At 49.9% G+C, this 19,982-nt stretch overlaps 2 protein-coding genes and 4 pseudogenes across 6 annotated transcripts in view; all 6 read right to left on the reverse strand.

Annotated features, from left to right (window-relative positions):
• The window catches only part of kifbp (kinesin family binding protein), a gene marked incomplete at its 5' end in the record, with an annotated part of 9,626 nt that extends 7,526 nt beyond the window's left edge, over positions 1–2,100 (reverse strand). Inside the window, 2 exons of the mRNA XM_080538214.1 lie at positions 954–1,052; positions 1,642–2,100. Of these exons, the coding sequence (XP_080394340.1) occupies positions 954–1,052; positions 1,642–2,100 (558 nt within the window). The remainder of the gene's footprint in view (positions 1–953; positions 1,053–1,641) is intronic.
• Positions 2,101–8,728: 6,628 nt separating this feature from the next.
• LOC308156226 (piwi-like protein 1) lies at positions 8,729–10,715 on the reverse strand (annotated as a pseudogene). The gene has a single exon. The product of its transcript is annotated as a piwi-like protein 1 (transcript).
• Positions 10,716–10,786: 71 nt separating this feature from the next.
• On the reverse strand, positions 10,787–13,034 carry LOC308169149 (piwi-like protein 1; annotated as a pseudogene). The gene has a single exon. The product of its transcript is annotated as a piwi-like protein 1 (transcript).
• A 71-nt stretch (positions 13,035–13,105) lies between these two features.
• On the reverse strand, positions 13,106–15,353 carry LOC308162823 (piwi-like protein 1; the record flags this gene model as incomplete). The annotated part of the gene is given in 2 exon segments (XM_080536963.1): positions 13,106–13,159; positions 13,161–15,353. Coding segments are annotated over 2 exon segments (2,247 nt in total), but the record flags the coding sequence as incomplete, so codon positions are not given.
• A 71-nt stretch (positions 15,354–15,424) lies between these two features.
• On the reverse strand, positions 15,425–17,651 carry LOC308174689 (piwi-like protein 1; annotated as a pseudogene). The gene has a single exon. The product of its transcript is annotated as a piwi-like protein 1 (transcript).
• A 71-nt stretch (positions 17,652–17,722) lies between these two features.
• Positions 17,723–19,970, reverse strand: LOC308169852 (piwi-like protein 1; annotated as a pseudogene). The gene has a single exon. The product of its transcript is annotated as a piwi-like protein 1 (transcript).
• Positions 19,971–19,982: the final 12 nt, after the last annotated feature.

A 19,982-nucleotide genomic window follows, 5' to 3' on the forward strand; every position in this document is an offset into this window, starting at 1 on the left:
AGTTTTACCCTTTTTATCAATAAAACAACGTCAATTCTATAACCACGTCTCGCTGATTGGGAAGGCATTAAGTCTAGCTGCCTGTCAAATCATACTTACTCGGACTCGGGAGTATGAGAATGAGGAGGATGTATCGGGGGGATACACACCCCACATTTCAACTTAGTGGCACAAATTCAACTCTAACACTATAGATAGACTAAATTGAACTAAAATGATGGACACCGACTGAATAACTGAGTGGGGGGAAGACAGGTCTCAAATGTGGAACAATTATAACATTTAATACATGTACATAAAGATAAAACATACACAAATATATAACATTGATATCCCTAAACTCAAATGCAGTGTGGTATTGTCAACCTAATCTAATCAATCCTAATTAATGGTACCAGTAGCCCAGGTTGTCGATAGTAGCGCACTACTCCCGTAGTCCTTCTCCCGACTCAGGGCTGGAACGGGCACGGCAGGCTCAATCAATGAACGGGGTTGAGATGGCTAGCGTCCTTTACTAGCCGCATCTCACGGCCCTCGGTGGTCATTCACTGTGCTCTAGCACATCCAAAACACGCAGAACAATAACCTTGACTCCGGTCACTGTAGTGGTTTTATTTAGACTAGATCAAACTCAATTAACTGACGAAACTACTCGCGCCGTTGAGAGACAGGGTTGCCAGATGGGGCGCGTTACCGCCGAATGGGCTACTGGGTTTAGCGGTTATTTTCACCGGACATTATGACCGAAGAGGTTTAAATATGTCGGACTTCAACAGATTTTATCGGACAAAGACCGGTAATTACCGGTTAACGGAAACCCAGGTGTGTGTGTGTGTGGTATGTGGTATGTGTGTGGTATGTGTGTAGTATGTGTGTATGTGTGTGTAGTATGTGTGTGTGTAGTATGTGTGTGTGTGTAGTATGTGTGTGTGTGTGTGTGTGTGTGTGTGTACCTCTCTCATGTAGTATAGGTACATGGCCTCGGCTGTCTCCAGGAAGCCCTGAGCCTTCTCCACCTCCTCCCTGCCGGCCCACAGCACACCCAGCTGGTTCTACACACACACACGCACACACACACACACACACACACACACACACCACATGCACCCGCACACACGCGCGCACACACACACACACACACACACACACACACACACACACACACACACACACACACACACACAGGAAGGAACAAAAATTGCATTGCTAATGAATATTAGGTTAAAAATACTAGGTTAATCTTGACTTCCGGAATAAACCACACCCACTTCTGAATAGAGACAGACAGATCATTGTGATGGTTGAACAGATACAGATAATGATGTCTCTGTACACCTTTACTACCTCCCTCCATCCCTCTCTCCCTATACCTATCTATCTACCTACCTCCCACCCTCTCTCTCCCTCCCTGCCTACCACCTCCCTACCTGTCTACTACCCACCAACCACATTTCTCTGTGTTACGTAGCTGTAGAGACAGCTAGACGTTCTCGGGTGAGATGCTGTGATGTGTCCACAGCTTCATACAGTTCTACCTACCTACCTAATCATACCTACCTACACACCTCCCTACCTATATACCTGCTATCTATCTACCACCTCCCTCCCTCCCTCCCTCCCTCCCTGCCTCCAGTATTTTACCCGGACTTGGATGAAGAGAGAGACGTTCTCGGGGGAGATGCAGCATGTGTCCAGCAGCTTCATGCAGCTCATCAGATGTTCCTCTCCGGCCGTCAGCTCCTCCGTCTCCACGTGGTTCACCCCCAGGTGGTACTCCACCACCCCCAGCTTGGCTGCCCGCTGTCCGGCCGGCGTGTCCCCGCCGTGGCCTCGCCCAAAGCCGGCCTCCCTCTCCCTCCTCTCCCCCCCGTCCCCCGGCTGGTCCTCCTCCTCCTGCTCCGCGGTGCTCTCCTGGTCCTCCTCCCCGGGATCGAGGCTCTTCAGGCCGCAGTAGACCTCCCGGAGGAGCTCCCTGGCCTTGTACTTGGACCGGTACGGGTCGGTGTCCGGGTCGTTCAGAGACTCCACCTCGGAGAGGTTCTGGGCGGTGGTGAACTTCTTGCAGACATCCCTCCATCCGCGGCTGTAGGGAGAGGCCATGTTTACGAATGGAGCAGCTGTGAGCCTACCGAGGACCCGTAGTTCACGACGCGATGCGTCTGTTTGATAGAACAGTGCCGTCTGGTGGTCAGAGTTAGTAGTGGGGGGGGAGAGACGGGTGGCAGGTTGACAGACTGTTGTCTTTTTTGTTGTTGCTTATGTCTGTTATGGGGGGGGGGGGGGGGGAATAAGTCAAATAATAAAAAATGTATCACAAAAACAACATATTTTTTAATATAAACAATATAAACGATAAAGAATATAAACTACATAATAAAACAAGAATAAACCATACAATCCAAGTGGCATAGAACAAAGATAAACAAAATAACTAAATAATATAAGAATGACTATAAGATTTAAACAAGTAAATACATATACAAATATATACACCTCCTAAAACTCCAATCAGCAACGTTTTGGTGCCAATGTTGAGGGAACTATTATGCCTTTACGGCCTATATTTTGTTCATAAAGAGAGGTTTGGGAAAGTAGTCTCCACAGGATATCACAGAGCTAAATGTGTGTGAACCAATGTGCTGTAGTAGACCTAATAAATGTAACCTGCAATATCGGGTTCGGTTAGAAATAGGGCTGTTACAAAGAACTAGACACCAATCACATGAGACTTTATCGCCATCTACTGGAAGAGAAGAGAGGTACACTCCTAAAACATGGCAGCGCGATGAGACATTGGTTTTGCGACTGTGGCTTATTCTGGGACAGGTGAGGGTTTTTTCATAGTCGATGAAAATTACAAATCATAGAATTTAAGACGTATTTTAATGTGAAGAGAAATTGTTCTGCAATATTCTCTACATAGACCACGAGTGATGTGTATGAATGGCACTTAGGACGCACTTGTACAGTTGTTTCACTTACTTAGTTTCAGTTACAAGATTGTAAATTAATTGTAAATGGTTGATGTTGATATACATGTGGAGCTGACCACACACACTGCAAGTGAAGTGCAAAAACAAAAGGGAATTGGAGGATGCGGGCATCGATCTTGGGCCTCTACCATAGACTTTGCATTGGCCTCATACATAGGGCTTTCACACCGGCAAAGAACCGTGCCGGTTCGCGTTCGCGTTCGGAAACCTCTGAACCTTGGTGCTGTCTGGCGAACGAGCCCGCGTTCATACCAGTGTAACCGGAACCATCCGCGGCATCAACGCTGGGTGATGAAGGGGCGGGATAAACAAACATTTCACTGGTTTCGTATATTTTGGTATCTGTTACTGCTAAAAATGAAGAAGAGTTCTTGAGCAAATTTAAGACTGTTTATTCAAAAAAAGCAGGTTACACAGCATGGCCCCTCAATGGAGCTGGTCATCCGAATCGGTCACAGGATATGAAGAAAAAGAGAAAGAATCAATGTGTGTACAGGATTTTATACCCCCCCCTGTCACTGTCGCTGAGCCAATCAAAACAGAGATATGGTCTTGTTAACATCTGGTAATGATCAGTGTCTCCCGGCTATCCACGTCATTTTAATTTGGTCAGATACAAAGTTTGCCAGTGAAGTCATAGTAGGATCCCACTATCCCCTCATCCTCTGATCTTATTATCAGGGGCCATCCCAAGGACTCCCCGGGCTCATTATGTGTGTTGTCTGCCATACACTTGGTTTAATGCAATTCACCCTATGGTCTAATACAATTCTAATGCAATTTATACTATGGGCGTCTTGCTGGCTCGGGCCCTAATGCAATTATATCTACCCGTGATGATATTACAGCCCCCATCTGCTGGTCAAAAGGCCGGTCAAAAGGCCAGATCTACCCATTGTGTGTATTAGAGGGCCATTGCTATGGTTACAGAGCATGAAATACACGACACTGGAAAAGAGGATAATATCTTCCACTACAGTATCTGAAATAAACACAATTTTCTGTGAAACAAAACAAAAGACACTTTCTATATGCGTTCTTTTACTAATCAGCTGCTCCATTACTGGAATAGAAATGGGTTACGAAATTCGCGTTCGCGCATGTCCACGAGCGTGTGCTTGTGTGTGTTTGCTGAGCATGTGAAGAAGATAGAGAGAATAATGACACTTTTGATATTGTTTTTGATCACTAATGATTAGATTTAGATTAGATTACATGTTGTCTACTTCCTCCTTGCTGGTCTCTGCAGCCTAGAATATGACACACCCACTGACGACGTCACGGTTCTACGTTTCGTTCTCGCTTGAGAACCACTATTTTTTGGTGCCCGCTGCGAACCAACTTTTCAGGTTCCGAACCAATTGAGCTTCGGTCTGAACGCGCCGGCCCGTTCCAGACTTGGTTCGCGAACGCGAACCGGCACGGTTCTTTGCCGGTGTGAAAGCCCTATCATTGTCTATGGTAGATCTAAAAGGGTGTCATATATTTTCGTCCACCGGATGGTTTTGTGGCGCAGCGGACAGACTATTGAGGTCACGTTACAACGTGCAATGTTTCAACCGGGGGATTAGCTCAGATGGTAGAGCGCTCGCTGCGTAGGGCCATCGATGCCCGCATCCTCCAAGGCTTTTAGGGGCGGCTGTGGCACAGGCAGAAGAGCCGGCGCCTAATGATCGCAAGATCGGCAGCTCAGTGGTTCGAGTCCTTGCTGGCCACCTGTGAATTTGAGCAAGGCACAAAAACCCTAATTGCTACAGGGTCCCCTTCAATGGCTCTGACCCCTTTCTCTCTCTAAAACATATATTCAAAAATGTTTATTTAGCTCGTCAACTAGTTCTGTCTCAAACTATGTCGTGTTGGGTCTTTGAATTTGAGGGAATTGAGTCTTGAAAGTCCTTGAAAGGTGCTTGAATTTGATGTTTCAGAAGGTGTGGGAACCCTAATTAATACTTTTCATTGTACTCTTGACAAATGAAAATGACAAAGCTTGAATCCCTTTCATATAATACGTGAAAGGTAATATTTCTATTTATTTTACACAATGGTAGCAATTTCAAAGCGTTTCTCTAGTTTCTTGCCGTTGCTCATTTCTCAAGTTTCTGTGCGTACGCATGGATCCCAGTGCGTGGAGGAGCCACATTTTCAGGCCAAGTTGTTTTTATGGATCCCAAAATTTGTGTCAAAGTTGTGTATGCACACTGTTTTTTGGTGGACCCAGATGAGCAAAGAACTGGGGGAAAGGGTTTGTTTTAGGGGTGGGCATCGACGATCGATAATTGATCGATAAGGATCTTGGTCGGTCACAAAATAAAACATTTGGTCGATCACCCCCAAATTTTTTTTTTTTTTTTTTTTGTGATCGACCAAATGTTTTATTTTGTGATCGACCAAGATCCTTATCGATCAATTATCGATCGTCGATGCCCACCTCTAGACTTTGTTTATTGGCTAAACCAGTCCCTGCAGGCCTACCGCCTCCTCGTTAGTATAGTGGTCAGTATCCCCGCCTGTCGTTGCCCATACTGTAATGTACATGCCAAACCCTTGAAACACATCTTCAAAAAGGATGCAAAAAGAGAACTTGTATGAACACTTATCCTCCTCCTACAAATAGATACAATATGGAATGTAATAAAACATGCAATTACACATGTACTGTACAGAGCAGACATACATTGTAAATACATGTAACTAAACTTGTAAATAAAGAAACTGTACATACATTTACAGTTGAATTGCCCTATAATATAAACTACACTTTATACATTTGCAGGAATAGTGCTATACAAATAAAAGTTATTGTTGTTCTTCTTATTATTATTATGATATTACTTGTTGGGGGCTTTATTGAATGACAACATTGTGGTTACTAGGCAGCAGTCATATCATTGGCAAAAATGCCCACTGGAATATAGCTAGCTATGATGTACAGTAGCCTACTGTGTCGACTAGCCAGGCTATCATTGTGCAGAACTGTAGACTATCATTGCAGTAGTATCTGTTATACTCTGTTATACTGTTATTAACAACTACTGACATATTGTAGGATAGAAATGTTGGAGTAGGCTATGGCTGTTATGCGATGTAGCATCTACTACTGTAATCATCTACTGTACTGCCCTGTTGATGTAGTCTCTACTTAGACAGAAGATTACAGATAATGTTTGTGACTTACCGTTTTACCAAACGAAGAAAATAACCTTGTAGAAGGAAGGACATTGTGGAACTTGTCCGAAGTTGTACAGTAGCTCGGCGATTTCAGTTGTGACGTGACGTCAATGCTCAATGCGCCACAAAACCATCCGGTGGCCAAAAATATATGACACCCTCTTAGAACTACCATAGACAATGAATTGGCCAAATGCAAGTGAACGGGATCTCTAGTACTACCATAGACAATGAATGGGCCAATGCAAAGTCTATGGTAGTACTAGAGGCCTAATTCTCGATTGCCGAGAATTGGCCCGGGGTTCAATTCCCCGACGGGGAGAGATCTGTTTTCTTGTTTAGTGAAAAGTAAAAAATGTTCTTGCTTTAAAATGTGTCATGTTTAAATTTGTACCATTTAGAGGTTAGGTTTGCTTCTTTTCACTTGGATATTAATTGTAAAAGCTCATTTTGACCAGGAGTGCCCACATTTTTTCACCCCACTGCATGTGTGCACTGTAGACCGCGGTACTACACCACTGGACCACCCCAGGCCACCACTAACACATCTTTGAACTCATGTCAACATGTCCAGATCAGTAATTTATTAAACTGTGTTTCATGCAATGATAAAATACACATTTCCTGTGCTTCTAGGTCCACCACCAGCAGCAGCAGCCATTGGAGCCTCGTCCACAGCTAGAGGTTTGTTTCTCCATGCGTCTGGGAGGATAATTCTGTGATCCACAGCATTATTCTGCCATAATGTCGTCGTTTATTATTTTGGCCATGTTCTGGCCTGTTCTGATGCGTGTGTTCTTCTGTTCTACTAACCACTATTTTAAGGATTTAACATGTCATTGATGTGGGTAAGTATCATGAATTATATGATTATATTATCATGAATATGAATTATATTTTTTGCATGTTGTTTCAAGGGTTTGGTATCGTCACTGATGCTTTACCTGTTTTAAAAAAGTGAACATTAAACTAAATATTCATCCATAACAAGTGTAAACCATAGCAATTCTCATCAGATGAGACATTCACATCAGAGAAGACATACTGAGTCGTATTAATGTCTTCTCAGATTGACAGACAATAACACCATATGTGGCTATAACTAATTTACAAGCATGATTAATAATTACTAATTAAGCCAGGCAAGTCAGGGGTAAAGAAATAATACATATTTTATTACTAACTAAAGACTAAAGTAAACAAAATAGAAGTGGGATGTGATAGTCAGTATCATCAATGGTGTGGGTGAGTGATCAGTAGGCATGTGGGATGTTGTAAAGTGTAAACACAAGAAAAGGTCTGCCACAAACAAAAGGTCAAAGGTCTGCTCCTGCATGGAGAGAGAGACTGGTGTCACCAGCACAGCCTGAATAGGCGTGGCCACAGGTGCGCTGCATCAACCAATCAGGCCTCCTCTCCCCACTGCCATCCTGCAACACAACAAACAGGACAGGACAGCAGAGAGGGAGGAGGCTGTAACACCATTTACAATGAAGAGCAAACTGGGTAGCTTCAGCTACACTCGAGACCAAAGGAAACAACAAACAGCAGATAACGTGAGTACATAGAACACAGAGTTAACGAACAGGTACAGGAAACAATGAACACAGCAATGACTAGGGGAGGGAGGGGGGTGGCAGGGTTAGGGGAGATGGTTAAGGGTAGGGAAGGTTGTAAGCATGGGATAATAAGTAGGTTTTGAGTTGGGATTTAAAAGTGGAGAGTGAGGGTGAGTCTCTGATAGGGCTTTCACACCGGCAGTTCCGAACGCCGGTTCGCGTTCGCGTTCGGAAACCTCCGAACGTTGGCGCTGTCTGGCGAACGATACACTGGTATGAACGCGGGCTCGTTCGCCAGACAGCGCCAACGTTCGGAGGTTTCCGAACGCTAACGCGAACGCGAACCGGCGTTCGGAACTGCCGGTGTGAAAGCCCTATGAGAGGCTGAGGGAGACAGTTCCAGAGTCGCGGTGCAGCTTGTGAAAAAGCACGGTCTCCACCTTTGAGTTTCGAGTGTGGAACAGTGAGGGGAACAGTAAATGAGGATCGGAGGGTGCGGGTAGGGCGATGGGGGAGAAGGAGGTCAGTCAGGTAAGGAGGGGCCAGGCAATGGATGGCTTTGTAGGTGAGGAGGAGTACTTTAAAGTCGATGCATTCTTTAATCGGGAGTTGTGTGAAGTTTCATGTTACCCGCTCCTTCAGCTCCAGTGGAGGTCCTGCTGCCCATACCTCCTCAGCTGCCTGCCTAGGCCCCATCCTTAGGCCTACAGACCAGACCAGCTCAAAACAGCAGGAACCTGCCGTGTGGGAACAAAGTATGTCATTTCAGTTTATTTATATTGCACACATTACCTACTTCTAAGGAATAAATTTGAGCAGAGTCTGTTATTTTGATTGAAAGTCATCAGTAAAATGTTGGCACTTAAATTGCTGTGGATATTTAACAAACTATTGACACTTCTTCTTTTGCATCCTATTACCTTAGATCCTACATGACAGGTGAGGCACCCTGCCCCTACCAGAGCAGAGCAGGATACAGTGCTGCTGCCTCAGGTGCTGCTCTTCCCATCAGCGTGTCTGGATAAAGACAGAGCTGGAGGCCTTGGGGCTGTAGCCAGGGTCCCGAGCAGCGCGGCACCTCATGAACATCCACCTCAGCCCCAACTCAACCAGACCTCCTCTGAGCTGCCCGCAGCTAAATACTTTCAGCTCCATCCATTCTTCATCTGGAAACCGGAACATGGCATTATAGTTGACCACACTCTGCAGCATCCCGTCCCCCACTCCGTCTCTGTAGATAATGATGCGTGAGGGCAGGCACTGGTTGTGCTTCAGCCAGGCCTTCAGTGCACCTTGCAGAGCCACTTTCAAGCCATCCATGATCTCCTGACCACGGCTCTGAACCACACACTTGGAGAACCACCTGGACATGCCCTTGTTGAGACTGGCCACCAGAGCTCCAATGGACCTCTTTCCCTGCAGCTATGTCGTGGTAGCAGTCAATGCCCACGATCATCAGCTGCTGGAGTGGAATCTCCACACTCCAGAGCTCTCCTCCCATCTTGCAGTTCATCTGCAGGGCAATCTTGGTGGCCACAGTCATGACGACCTGTTGGCGGGAAAGGGTGCGAGCCAACACACACTGGCTGGGGGTGGGACAGTCCACACACAGGTACTTCTTCACACTGTCATACTTATCCTTCCTGTTGCTGGGGAGGATCACCACCACCATCTGGGTGGTCTCTGTAACGTTGTGCTGCAGAGCCCTGAGCAGAGACTCCTGGCGGTCCTCGTACTCCACCATAACAGGCCTCTGCATGCGGATGCCCATGGGTGGGGACACCTTATTTAAGCCGTCCAGGAGGGCGTAGGCTACGTCAGCGTTGCGGTGGGTAAGGAACATGATCCAGTTGTCCAGTGGCCGGCTGCTGATCAGGGGGATCCCCCTCATTTCTTTGGACCAGTCTGCTGCCCAAGCGTTGTACTCGTACGATCTGGATCCTTGGATAATCCTCTCAGCAGGGAGGACTCTGCCTGTGAGGTTCAGGAGTTTGTTGTCAAAGTTGAGCCCCCAGGTATTAATTTCAGCCTCAGCCTCAGGGTTCTTGTGGATGTTATTGACAAAGCGATTGAGACGCTGCTCCCTCTGCTCTGGGTTCAGTCTGGTGTGGGTGGCCAGGTCCTTCATGATGTTGAAGTCACTGCGCATCTTGTCCGTCAGGCCTGTAAGGTAGCAGAACTCTGGGATGAGCATGGCTGGGCCAGGGGGCGGCCCCCCAGAAGGGCCCATCTTCTTCACATGGCTTACCAGAAGGGCCTGCCGGTTGTCGGTGATGTCCAGACTATATTGAGTTTTGTAGTATTCTTTGAAGGAGATGTCAGAGTTCCCTCTCTTGAATGTGTTAGTAGGAGTGTGGTCCCATGCGATATCATCAATCCTGTAGGTCTTGTTATTGTACTTGGTGAGGACAATTTGGCCCACCAGCTCCTTGGTGCAAGCCTCCATGAAGCGCTGGTCCCCACACTGCTGCTTGAGATTGCCCATGAAAGTGAGCACTGTTTCACTGCGCAGCACCTTGTGGCTCACATCTATACTCAGCATGATGCTCGACTCATACTGCAGGATGGTGGTGGTGAAGCCAGGCCAGATGGTCAGTCTGTGCTGTGGGATATTGAGTGGTTCATTTGGGTCGTAGTAATGGCGTCCAATTTGTTGCATGTTTAGCATCCGCAGCACCCTTCTGAAGATGATGTTGTAGAACTGCAGGCACACTGGAGAGGTGGGTGGCAGCTCATTGGTCAGAGTGATCGTGATCTGGACATCCTCTCCATGGTTGGTCCGAGACTGAAGTACAGTCTCCCGGTTCTCAAGTCTATGAGGCAGGAAGAGGAGGGCTCCATCAAAGGTGCGGGCTGAGCCTAGCATCTCGTTATGATGATACACAAGGGCAGAACGCATGCGGCAGGACTCTATGGGGGGCTTGTAGTCCACATGGTACTGGTAAAGCACCCACTGAGGGCGGGAAAGGATGCGGAAGAAGTTGGCTTTCAGTTGAATAGGACAGCGTAACAAACAAAAGGAAAACAAGTTCACTCCAAAGTGCTCTTCAGGTAGCGGCTCCCCTCTCACAGGTAGTAGAGGAAGTCATCCAGGTTCATGTTGGGCTCTCTGTGGATGCTCTTGTCCCACCAGGAAAGCAAGCTTGTGGGCATACTGGCAGGGTGCAGGCACTCGGATGATCCCCTGCCAGTTGAAGTACATGTGGCAGAGTTTGTAGGTCAGTCGCAGCATGTGGTCAGGCTTCAGTCCACTGCTGTCATACACCACATTGTAGTGGGTTGGGGAGACGCTTCCCTGTCTAACAGCTTGGCTGACAATGAAGAAGTCGTACCATTCTGGGCGGGTGACCTCAGTGTCGATGACTGTTCCAGGGGGTGGGTTGGCCATCTTGCCGCCAATTTGGGCAAAGAACCTGGAACTGATCCGCTTCTTCACAACCACCACTGTGAGTTTGGGTGTGTAGTCCTTTCCCATGGTGCTGATTGAGTCCATGATCTGTGGCACTTCGTAGTTGACCACACTCTGCAGCATCCCGTCCCCCACTCCGTCTCTGTAGATAATGATGCGTGAGGGCAGGCACTGGTTGTGCTTCAGCCAGGCCTTCAGTGCACCTTGCAGAGCCACTTTCAAGCCATCCATGATCTCCTGACCACGGCTCTGAACCACACACTTGGAGAACCACCTGGACATGCCCTTGTTGAGACTGGCCACCAGAGCTCCAATGGACCTCTTCCTTGCAGCTATGTCGTGGTAGCAGTCAATGCCCACGATCATCAGCTGCTGGAGTGGGATCTCCACACTCCAGAGCTCTCCTCCCATCTTGCAGTTCATCTGCAGGGCAATCTTGGTGGCCACAGTCATGACGACCTGTTGGCGGGAAAGGGTGCGAGCCAACACACACTGGCTGGGGGTGGGACAGTCCACACACAGGTACTTCTTCACACTGTCATACTTATCCTCCCTGTTGCTGGGGAGGATCACCACCACCATCTGGGTGGTCTCTGTAACGTTGTGCTGCAGAGCCCTGAGCAGAGACTCCTGGCGGTCCTCGTACTCCACCATAACAGGCCTCTGCATGCGGATGCCCATGGGTGGGGACACCTTATTTAAGCCGTCCAGGAGGGCGTGGGCTACGTCAGCGTTGCGGTGGGTAAGGAACATGATCCAGTTGTCCAGTGGCCGGCTGCTGATCAGGGGGATCCCCCTCATTTCTTTGGACCAGTCTGCTGCCCAAGCGTTGTACTCGTACGATCTGGATCCTTGGATAATCCTCTCAGCAGGGAGGACTCTGCCTGTGAGGTTCAGGAGTTTGTTGTCAAAGTTGAGCCCCCAGGTATTAATTTCAGCCTCAGCCTCAGGGTTCTTGTGGATGTTATTGACAAAGCGATTGAGACGCTGCTCCCTCTGCTCTGGGTTCAGTCTGGTGTGGGTGGCCAGGTCCTTCATGATGTTGAAGTCACTGCGCATCTTGTCCGTCAGGCCTGTAAGGTAGCAGAACTCTGGGATGAGCATGGCTGGGCCAGGGGGCGGCCCCCCAGAAGGGCCCATCTTCTTCACATGGCTTACCAGAAGGGCCTGCCGGTTGTCGGTGATGTCCAGACTATATTGAGTTTTGTAGTATTCTTTGAAGGAGATGTCAGAGTTCCCTCTCTTGAATGTGTTAGTAGGAGTGTGGTCCCATGCGATATCATCAATCCTGTAGGTCTTGTTATTGTACTTGGTGAGGACAATTTGGCCCACCAGCTCCTTGGTGCAAGCCTCCATGAAGCGCTGGTCCCCACACTGCTGCTTGAGATTGCCCATGAAAGTGAGCACTGTTTCACTGCGCAGCACCTTGTGGCTCACATCTATACTCAGCATGATGCTCGACTCATACTGCAGGATGGTGGTGGTGAAGCCAGGCCAGATGGTCAGTCTGTGCTGTGGGATATTGAGTGGTTCATTTGGGTCGTAGTAATGGCGTCCAATTTGTTGCATGTTTAGCATCCGCAGCACCCTTCTGAAGATGATGTTGTAGAACTGCAGGCACACTGGAGAGGTGGGTGGCAGCTCATTGGTCAGAGTGATCGTGATCTGGACATCCTCTCCATGGTTGGTCCGAGACTGAAGTACAGTCTCCCGGTTCTCAAGTCTATGAGGCAGGAAGAGGTGGGCTCCATCAAAGGTGCGGGCTGAGCCTAGCATCTCGTTATGATGATACACAAGGGCAGAACGCATGCGGCAGGACTCTATGGGGGGCTTGTAGTCCACATGGTACTGGTAAAGCACCCACTGAGGGCGGGAAAGGATGCGGAAGAAGTTGGCTTTCAGTTGAATAGGACAGCGTAACAAACAAAAGGAAAACAAGTTCACTCCAAAGTGCTCTTCAGGTAGCGGCTCCCCTCTCACAGGTAGTAGAGGAAGTCATCCAGGTTCATGTTGGGCTCTCTGTGGATGCTCTTGTCCCACCAGGAAAGCAAGCTTGTGGGCATACTGGCAGGGTGCAGGCACTCGGATGATCCCCTGCCAGTTGAAGTACATGTGGCAGAGTTTGTAGGTCAGTCGCTGCATGTGGTCAGGCTTCAGTCCACTGCTGTCATACACCACATTGTAGTGGGTTGGGGAGACGCTTCCCTGTCTAACAGCTTGGCTGACAATGAAGAAGTCGTACCATTCTGGGCGGGTGACCTCAGTGTCGATGACTGTTCCAGGGGGTGGGTTGGCCATCTTGCCGCCAATTTGGGCAAAGAACCTGGAACTGATCCGCTTCTTCACAACCACCACTGTGAGTTTGGGTGTGTAGTCCTTTCCCATGGTGCTGATTGAGTCCATGATCTGTGGCACTTCGTAGTTGACCACACTCTGCAGCATCCCGTCCCCCACTCCGTCTCTGTAGATAATGATGCGTGAGGGCAGGCACTGGTTGTGCTTCAGCCAGGCCTTCAGTGCACCTTGCAGAGCCACTTTCAAGCCAGCCATGATCTCCTGACCACGGCTCTGAACCACACACTTGGAGAACCACCTGGACATGCCCTTGTTGAGACTGGCCACCAGAGCTCCAATGGACCTCTTCCCTGCAGCTATGTCGTGGTAGCAGTCAATAACAACAATCATCAGCTGCTGGAGTGGGATCTCCACACTCCAGAGCTCTCCTCCCATCTTGCAGTTCATCTGCAGGGCAATCTTGGTGGCCACAGTCATGACGACCTGTTGGCGGGAAAGGGTGCGAGCCAACACACACTGGCTGGGGGTGGGACAGTCCACACACAGGTACTTCTTCACACTGTCATACTTATCCTTCCTGTTGCTGGGGAGGATCACCACCACCATCTGGGTGGTCTCTGTAACGTTGTGCTGCAGAGCCCTGAGCAGAGACTCCTGGCGGTCCTCGTACTCCACCATAACAGGCCTCTGCATGCGGATGCCCATGGGTGGGGACACCTTATTTAAGCCGTCCAGGAGGGCGTGGGCTACGTCAGCGTTGCGGTGGGTAAGGAACATGATCCAGTTGTCCAGTGGCCGGCTGCTGATCAGGGGGATCCCCCTCATTTCTTTGGACCAGTCTGCTGCCCAAGCGTTGTACTCGTACGATCTGGATCCTTGGATAATCCTCTCAGCAGGGAGGACTCTGCCTGTGAGGTTCAGGAGTTTGTTGTCAAAGTTGAGCCCCCAGGTATTAATTTCAGCCTCAGCCTCAGGGTTCTTGTGGATGTTATTGACAAAGCGATTGAGACGCTGCTCCCTCTGCTCTGGGTTCAGTCTGGTGTGGGTGGCCAGGTCCTTCATGATGTTGAAGTCACTGCGCATCTTGTCCGTCAGGCCTGTAAGGTAGCAGAACTCTGGGATGAGCATGGCTGGGCCAGGGGGCGGACCCCCAGAAGGGCCCATCTTCTTCACATGGCTTACCAGAAGGGCCTGCCGGTTGTCGGTGATGTCCAGACTATATTGAGTTTTGTAGTATTCTTTGAAGGAGATGTCAGAGTTCCCTCTCTTGAATGTGTTAGTAGGAGTGTGGTCCCATGCGATATCATCAATCCTGTAGGTCTTGTTATTGTACTTGGTGAGGACAATTTGGCCCACCAGCTCCTTGGTGCAAGCCTCCATGAAGCGCTGGTCCCCACACTGCTGCTTGAGATTGCCCATGAAAGTGAGCACTGTTTCACTGCGCAGCACCTTGTGGCTCACATCTATACTCAGCATGATGCTCGACTCATACTGCAGGATGGTGGTGGTGAAGCCAGGCCAGATGGTCAGTCTGTGCTGTGGGATATTGAGTGGTTCATTTGGGTCGTAGTAATGGCGTCCAATTTGTTGCATGTTTAGCATCCGCAGCACCCTTCTGAAGATGATGTTGTAGAACTGCAGGCACACTGGAGAGGTGGGTGGCAGCTCATTGGTCAGAGTGATCGTGATCTGGACATCCTCTCCATGGTTGGTCCGAGACTGAAGTACAGTCTCCCGGTTCTCAAGTCTATGAGGCAGGAAGAGGAGGGCTCCATCAAAGGTGCGGGCTGAGCCTAGCGTCTCGTTATGATGATACACGAGGGCAGAACGCATGCGGCAGGATTCTATGGGGGGCTTGTAGTCCACATGGTACTGGTAAAGCACCCACTGAGGGCGGGAAAGGATGCGGAAGAAGTTGGCTTTCAGTTGAATAGGACAGTGTAACAAACAAAAGGAAAACAAGTTCACTCCAAAGTGCTCTTCAGGTAGCGGCTCCCCTCTCACAGGTAGTAGAGGAAGTCATCCAGGTTCATGTTGGGCTCTCTGTGGATGCTCTTGTCCCACCAGGAAAGCAAGCTTGTGGGCATACTGGCAGGGTGCAGGCACTCGGATGATCCCCTGCCAGTTGAAGTACATGTGGCAGAGTTTGTAGGTCAGTCGCTGCATGTGGTCAGGCTTCAGTCCACTGCTGTCATACACCACATTGTAGTGGGTTGGGGAGACGCTTCCCTGTCTAACAGCTTGGCTGACAATGAAGAAGTCGTACCATTCTGGGCGGGTGACCTCAGTGTCGATGACTGTTCCAGGGGGTGGGTTGGCCATCTTGCCGCCAATTTGGGCAAAGAACCTGGAACTGATCCGCTTCTTCACAACCACCACTGTGAGTTTGGGTGTGTAGTCCTTTCCCATGGTGCTGATTGAGTCCATGATCTGTGGCACTTCGTAGTTGACCACACTCTGCAGCATCCCGTCCCCCACTCCGTCTCTGTAGATAATGATGCGTGAGGGCAGGCACTGGTTGTGCTTCAGCCAGGCCTTCAGTGCACCTTGCAGAGCCACTTTCAAGCCAGCCATGATCTCCTGACCACGGCTCTGAACCACACACTTGGAGAACCACCTGGACATGCCCTTGTTGAGACTGGCCACCAGAGCTCCAATGGACCTCTTCCCTGCAGCTATGTCGTGGTAGCAGTCAATGCCCACGATCATCAGCTGCTGGAGTGGGATCTCCACACTCCAGAGCTCTCCTCCCATCTTGCAGTTCATCTGCAGGGCAATCTTGGTGGCCACAGTCATGACGACCTGTTGGCGGGAAAGGGTGCGAGCCAACACACACTGGCTGGGGGTGGGACAGTCCACACACAGGTACTTCTTCACACTGTCATACTTATCCTTCCTGTTGCTGGGGAGGATCACCACCACCATCTGGGTGGTCTCTGTAACGTTGTGCTGCAGAGCCCTGAGCAGAGACTCCTGGCGGTCCTCGTACTCCACCATAACAGGCCTCTGCATGCGGATGCCCATGGGTGGGGACACCTTATTTAAACCGTCCAGGAGGGCGTGGGCTACGTCAGCGTTGCGGTGGGTAAGGAACATGATCCAGTTGTCCAGTGGCCGGCTGCTGATCAGGGGGATCCCCCTCATTTCTTTGGACCAGTCTGCTGCCCAAGCGTTGTACTCGTACGATCTGGATCCTTGGATAATCCTCTCAGCAGGGGAACTCTGCCTGTGAGGTTCAGGAGTTTGTTGTCAAAGTTGAGCCCCCAGGTATTAATTTCAGCCTCAGCCTCAGGGTTCTTGTGGATGTTATTGACAAAGCGATTGAGACGCTGCTCCCTCTGCTCTGGGTTCAGTCTGGTGTGGGTGGCCAGGTCCTTCATGATGTTGAAGTCACTGCGCATCTTGTCCGTCAGGCCTGTAAGGTAGCAGAACTCTGGGGGGCGGCCCCCCAGAAGGGCCCATCTTCTTCACATGGCTTACCAGAAGGGCCTGCCGGTTGTCGGTGATGTCCAGACTATATTGAGTTTTGTAGTATTCTTTGAAGGAGATGTCAGAGTTCCCTCTCTTGAATGTGTTAGTAGGAGTGTGGTCCCATGCGATATCATCAATCCTGTAGGTCTTGTTATTGTACTTGGTGAGGACAATTTGGCCCACCAGCTCCTTGGTGCAAGCCTCCATGAAGCGCTGGTCCCCACACTGCTGCTTGAGATTGCCCATGAAAGTGAGCACTGTTTCACTGCGCAGCACCTTGTGGCTCACATCTATACTCAGCATGATGCTCGACTCATACTGCAGGATGGTGGTGGTGAAGCCAGGCCAGATGGTCAGTCTGTGCTGTGGGATATTGAGTGGTTCATTTGGGTCGTAGTAATGGCGTCCAATTTGTTGCATGTTTAGCATCCGCAGCACCCTTCTGAAGATGATGTTGTAGAACTGCAGGCACACTGGAGAGGTGGGTGGCAGCTCATTGGTCAGAGTGATCGTGATCTGGACATCCTCTCCATGGTTGGTCCGAGACTGAAGTACAGTCTCCCGGTTCTCAAGTCTATGAGGCAGGAAGAGGAGGGCTCCATCAAAGGTGCGGGCTGAGCCTAGCGTCTCGTTATGATGATACACGAGGGCAGAACGCATGCGGCAGGACTCTATGGGGGGCTTGTAGTCCACATGGTACTGGTAAAGCACCCACTGAGGGCGGGAAAGGATGCGGAAGAAGTTGGCTTTCAGTTGAATAGGACAGCGTAACAAACAAAAGGAAAACAAGTTCACTCCAAAGTGCTCTTCAGGTAGCGGCTCCCCTCTCACAGGTAGTAGAGGAAGTCATCCAGGTTCATGTTGGGCTCTCTGTGGATGCTCTTGTCCCACCAGGAAAGCAAGCTTGTGGGCATACTGGCAGGGTGCAGGCACTCGGATGATCCCCTGCCAGTTGAAGTACATGTGGCAGAGTTTGTAGGTCAGTCGCTGCATGTGGTCAGGCTTCAGTCCACTGCTGTCATACACCACATTGTAGTGGGTTGGGGAGACGCTTCCCTGTCTAACAGCTTGGCTGACAATGAAGAAGTCGTACCATTCTGGGCGGGTGACCTCAGTGTCGATGACTGTTCCAGGGGGTGGGTTGGCCATCTTGCCGCCAATTTGGGCAAAGAACCTGGAACTGATCCGCTTCTTCACAACCACCACTGTGAGTTTGGGTGTGTAGTCCTTTCCCATGGTGCTGATTGAGTCCATGATCTGTGGCACTTCGTAGTTGACCACACTCTGCAGCATCCCGTCCCCCACTCCGTCTCTGTAGATAATGATGCGTGAGGGCAGGCACTGGTTGTGCTTCAGCCAGGCCTTCAGTGCACCTTGCAGAGCCACTTTCAAGCCATCCATGATCTCCTGACCACGGCTCTGAACCTCACACTTGGAGAACCACCTGGACATGCCCTTGTTGAGACTGGCCACCAGAGCTCCAATGGACCTCTTCCCTGCAGCTATGTCGTGGTAGCAGTCAATGCCCACGATCATCAGCTGCTGGAGTGGGATCTCCACACTCCAGAGCTCTCCTCCCATCTTGCAGTTCATCTGCAGGGCAATCTTGGTGGCCACAGTCATGACGACCTGTTGGCGGGAAAGGGTGCGAGCCAACACACACTGGCTGGGGGTGGGACAGTCCACACACAGGTACTTCTTCACACTGTCATACTTATCCTTCCTGTTGCTGGGGAGGATCACCACCAGCATCTGGGTGGTCTCTGTAACGTTGTGCTGCAGAGCCCTGAGCAGAGACTCCTGGCGGTCCTCGTACTCCACCATAACAGGCCTCTGCATGCGGATGCCCATGGGTGGGGACACCTTATTTAAGCCGTCCAGGAGGGCGTGGGCTACGTCAGCGTTGCGGTGGGTAAGGAACATGATCCAGTTGTCCAGTGGCCGGCTGCTGATCAGGGGGATCCCCCTCATTTCTTTGGACCAGTCTGCTGCCCAAGCGTTGTACTCGTACGATCTGGATCCTTGGATAATCCTCTCAGCAGGGAGGACTCTGCCTGTGAGGTTCAGGAGTTTGTTGTCAAAGTTGAGCCCCCAGGTATTAATTTCAGCCTCAGCCTCAGGGTTCTTGTGGATGTTATTGACAAAGCGATTGAGATGCTGCTCCCTCTGCTCTGGGTTCAGTCTGGTGTGGGTGGCCAGGTCCTTCATGATGTTGAAGTCACTGCGCATCTTGTCCGTCAGGCCTGTAAGGTAGCAGAACTCTGGGATGAGCATGGCTGGGCCAGGGGGCGGCCCCCCAGAAGGGCCCATCTTCTTCACATGGCTTACCAGAAGGGCCTGCCGGTTGTCGGTGATGTCCAGACTATATTGAGTTTTGTAGTATTCTTTGAAGGAGATGTCAGAGTTCCCTCTCTTGAATGTGTTAGTAGGAGTGTGGTCCCATGCGATATCATCAATCCTGTAGGTCTTGTTATTGTACTTGGTGAGGACAATTTGGCCCACCAGCTCCTTGGTGCAAGCCTCCATGAAGCGCTGGTCCCCACACTGCTGCTTGAGATTGCCCATGAAAGTGAGCACTGTTTCACTGCGCAGCACCTTGTGGCTCACATCTATACTCAGCATGATGCTCGACTCATACTGCAGGATGGTGGTGGTGAAGCCAGGCCAGATGGTCAGTCTGTGCTGTGGGATATTGAGTGGTTCATTTGGGTCGTAGTAATGGCGTCCAATTTGTTGCATGTTTAGCATCCGCAGCACCCTTCTGAAGATGATGTTGTAGAACTGCAGGCACACTGGAGAGGTGGGTGGCAGCTCATTGGTCAGAGTGATCGTGATCTGGACATCCTCTCCATGGTTGGTCCGAGGCTGAAGTACAGTCTCCCGGTTCTCAAGTCTATGAGGCAGGAAGAGGAGGGCTCCATCAAAGGTGCGGGCTGAGCCTAGCGTCTCGTTATGATGATACACGAGGGCAGAGCGCATGCGGCAGGACTCTATGGGGGGCTTGTAGTCCACATGGTACTGGTAAAGCACCCACTGAGGGCGGGAAAGGATGCGGAAGAAGTTGGCTTTCAGTTGAATAGGACAGCG

The sequence above is a fragment of the Nansenia antarctica genome (assembly GCF_963989245.1).
Source record: "Nansenia antarctica genome assembly, chromosome: 1".
NCBI lineage: Eukaryota > Metazoa > Chordata > Actinopteri > Argentiniformes > Microstomatidae > Nansenia > Nansenia antarctica.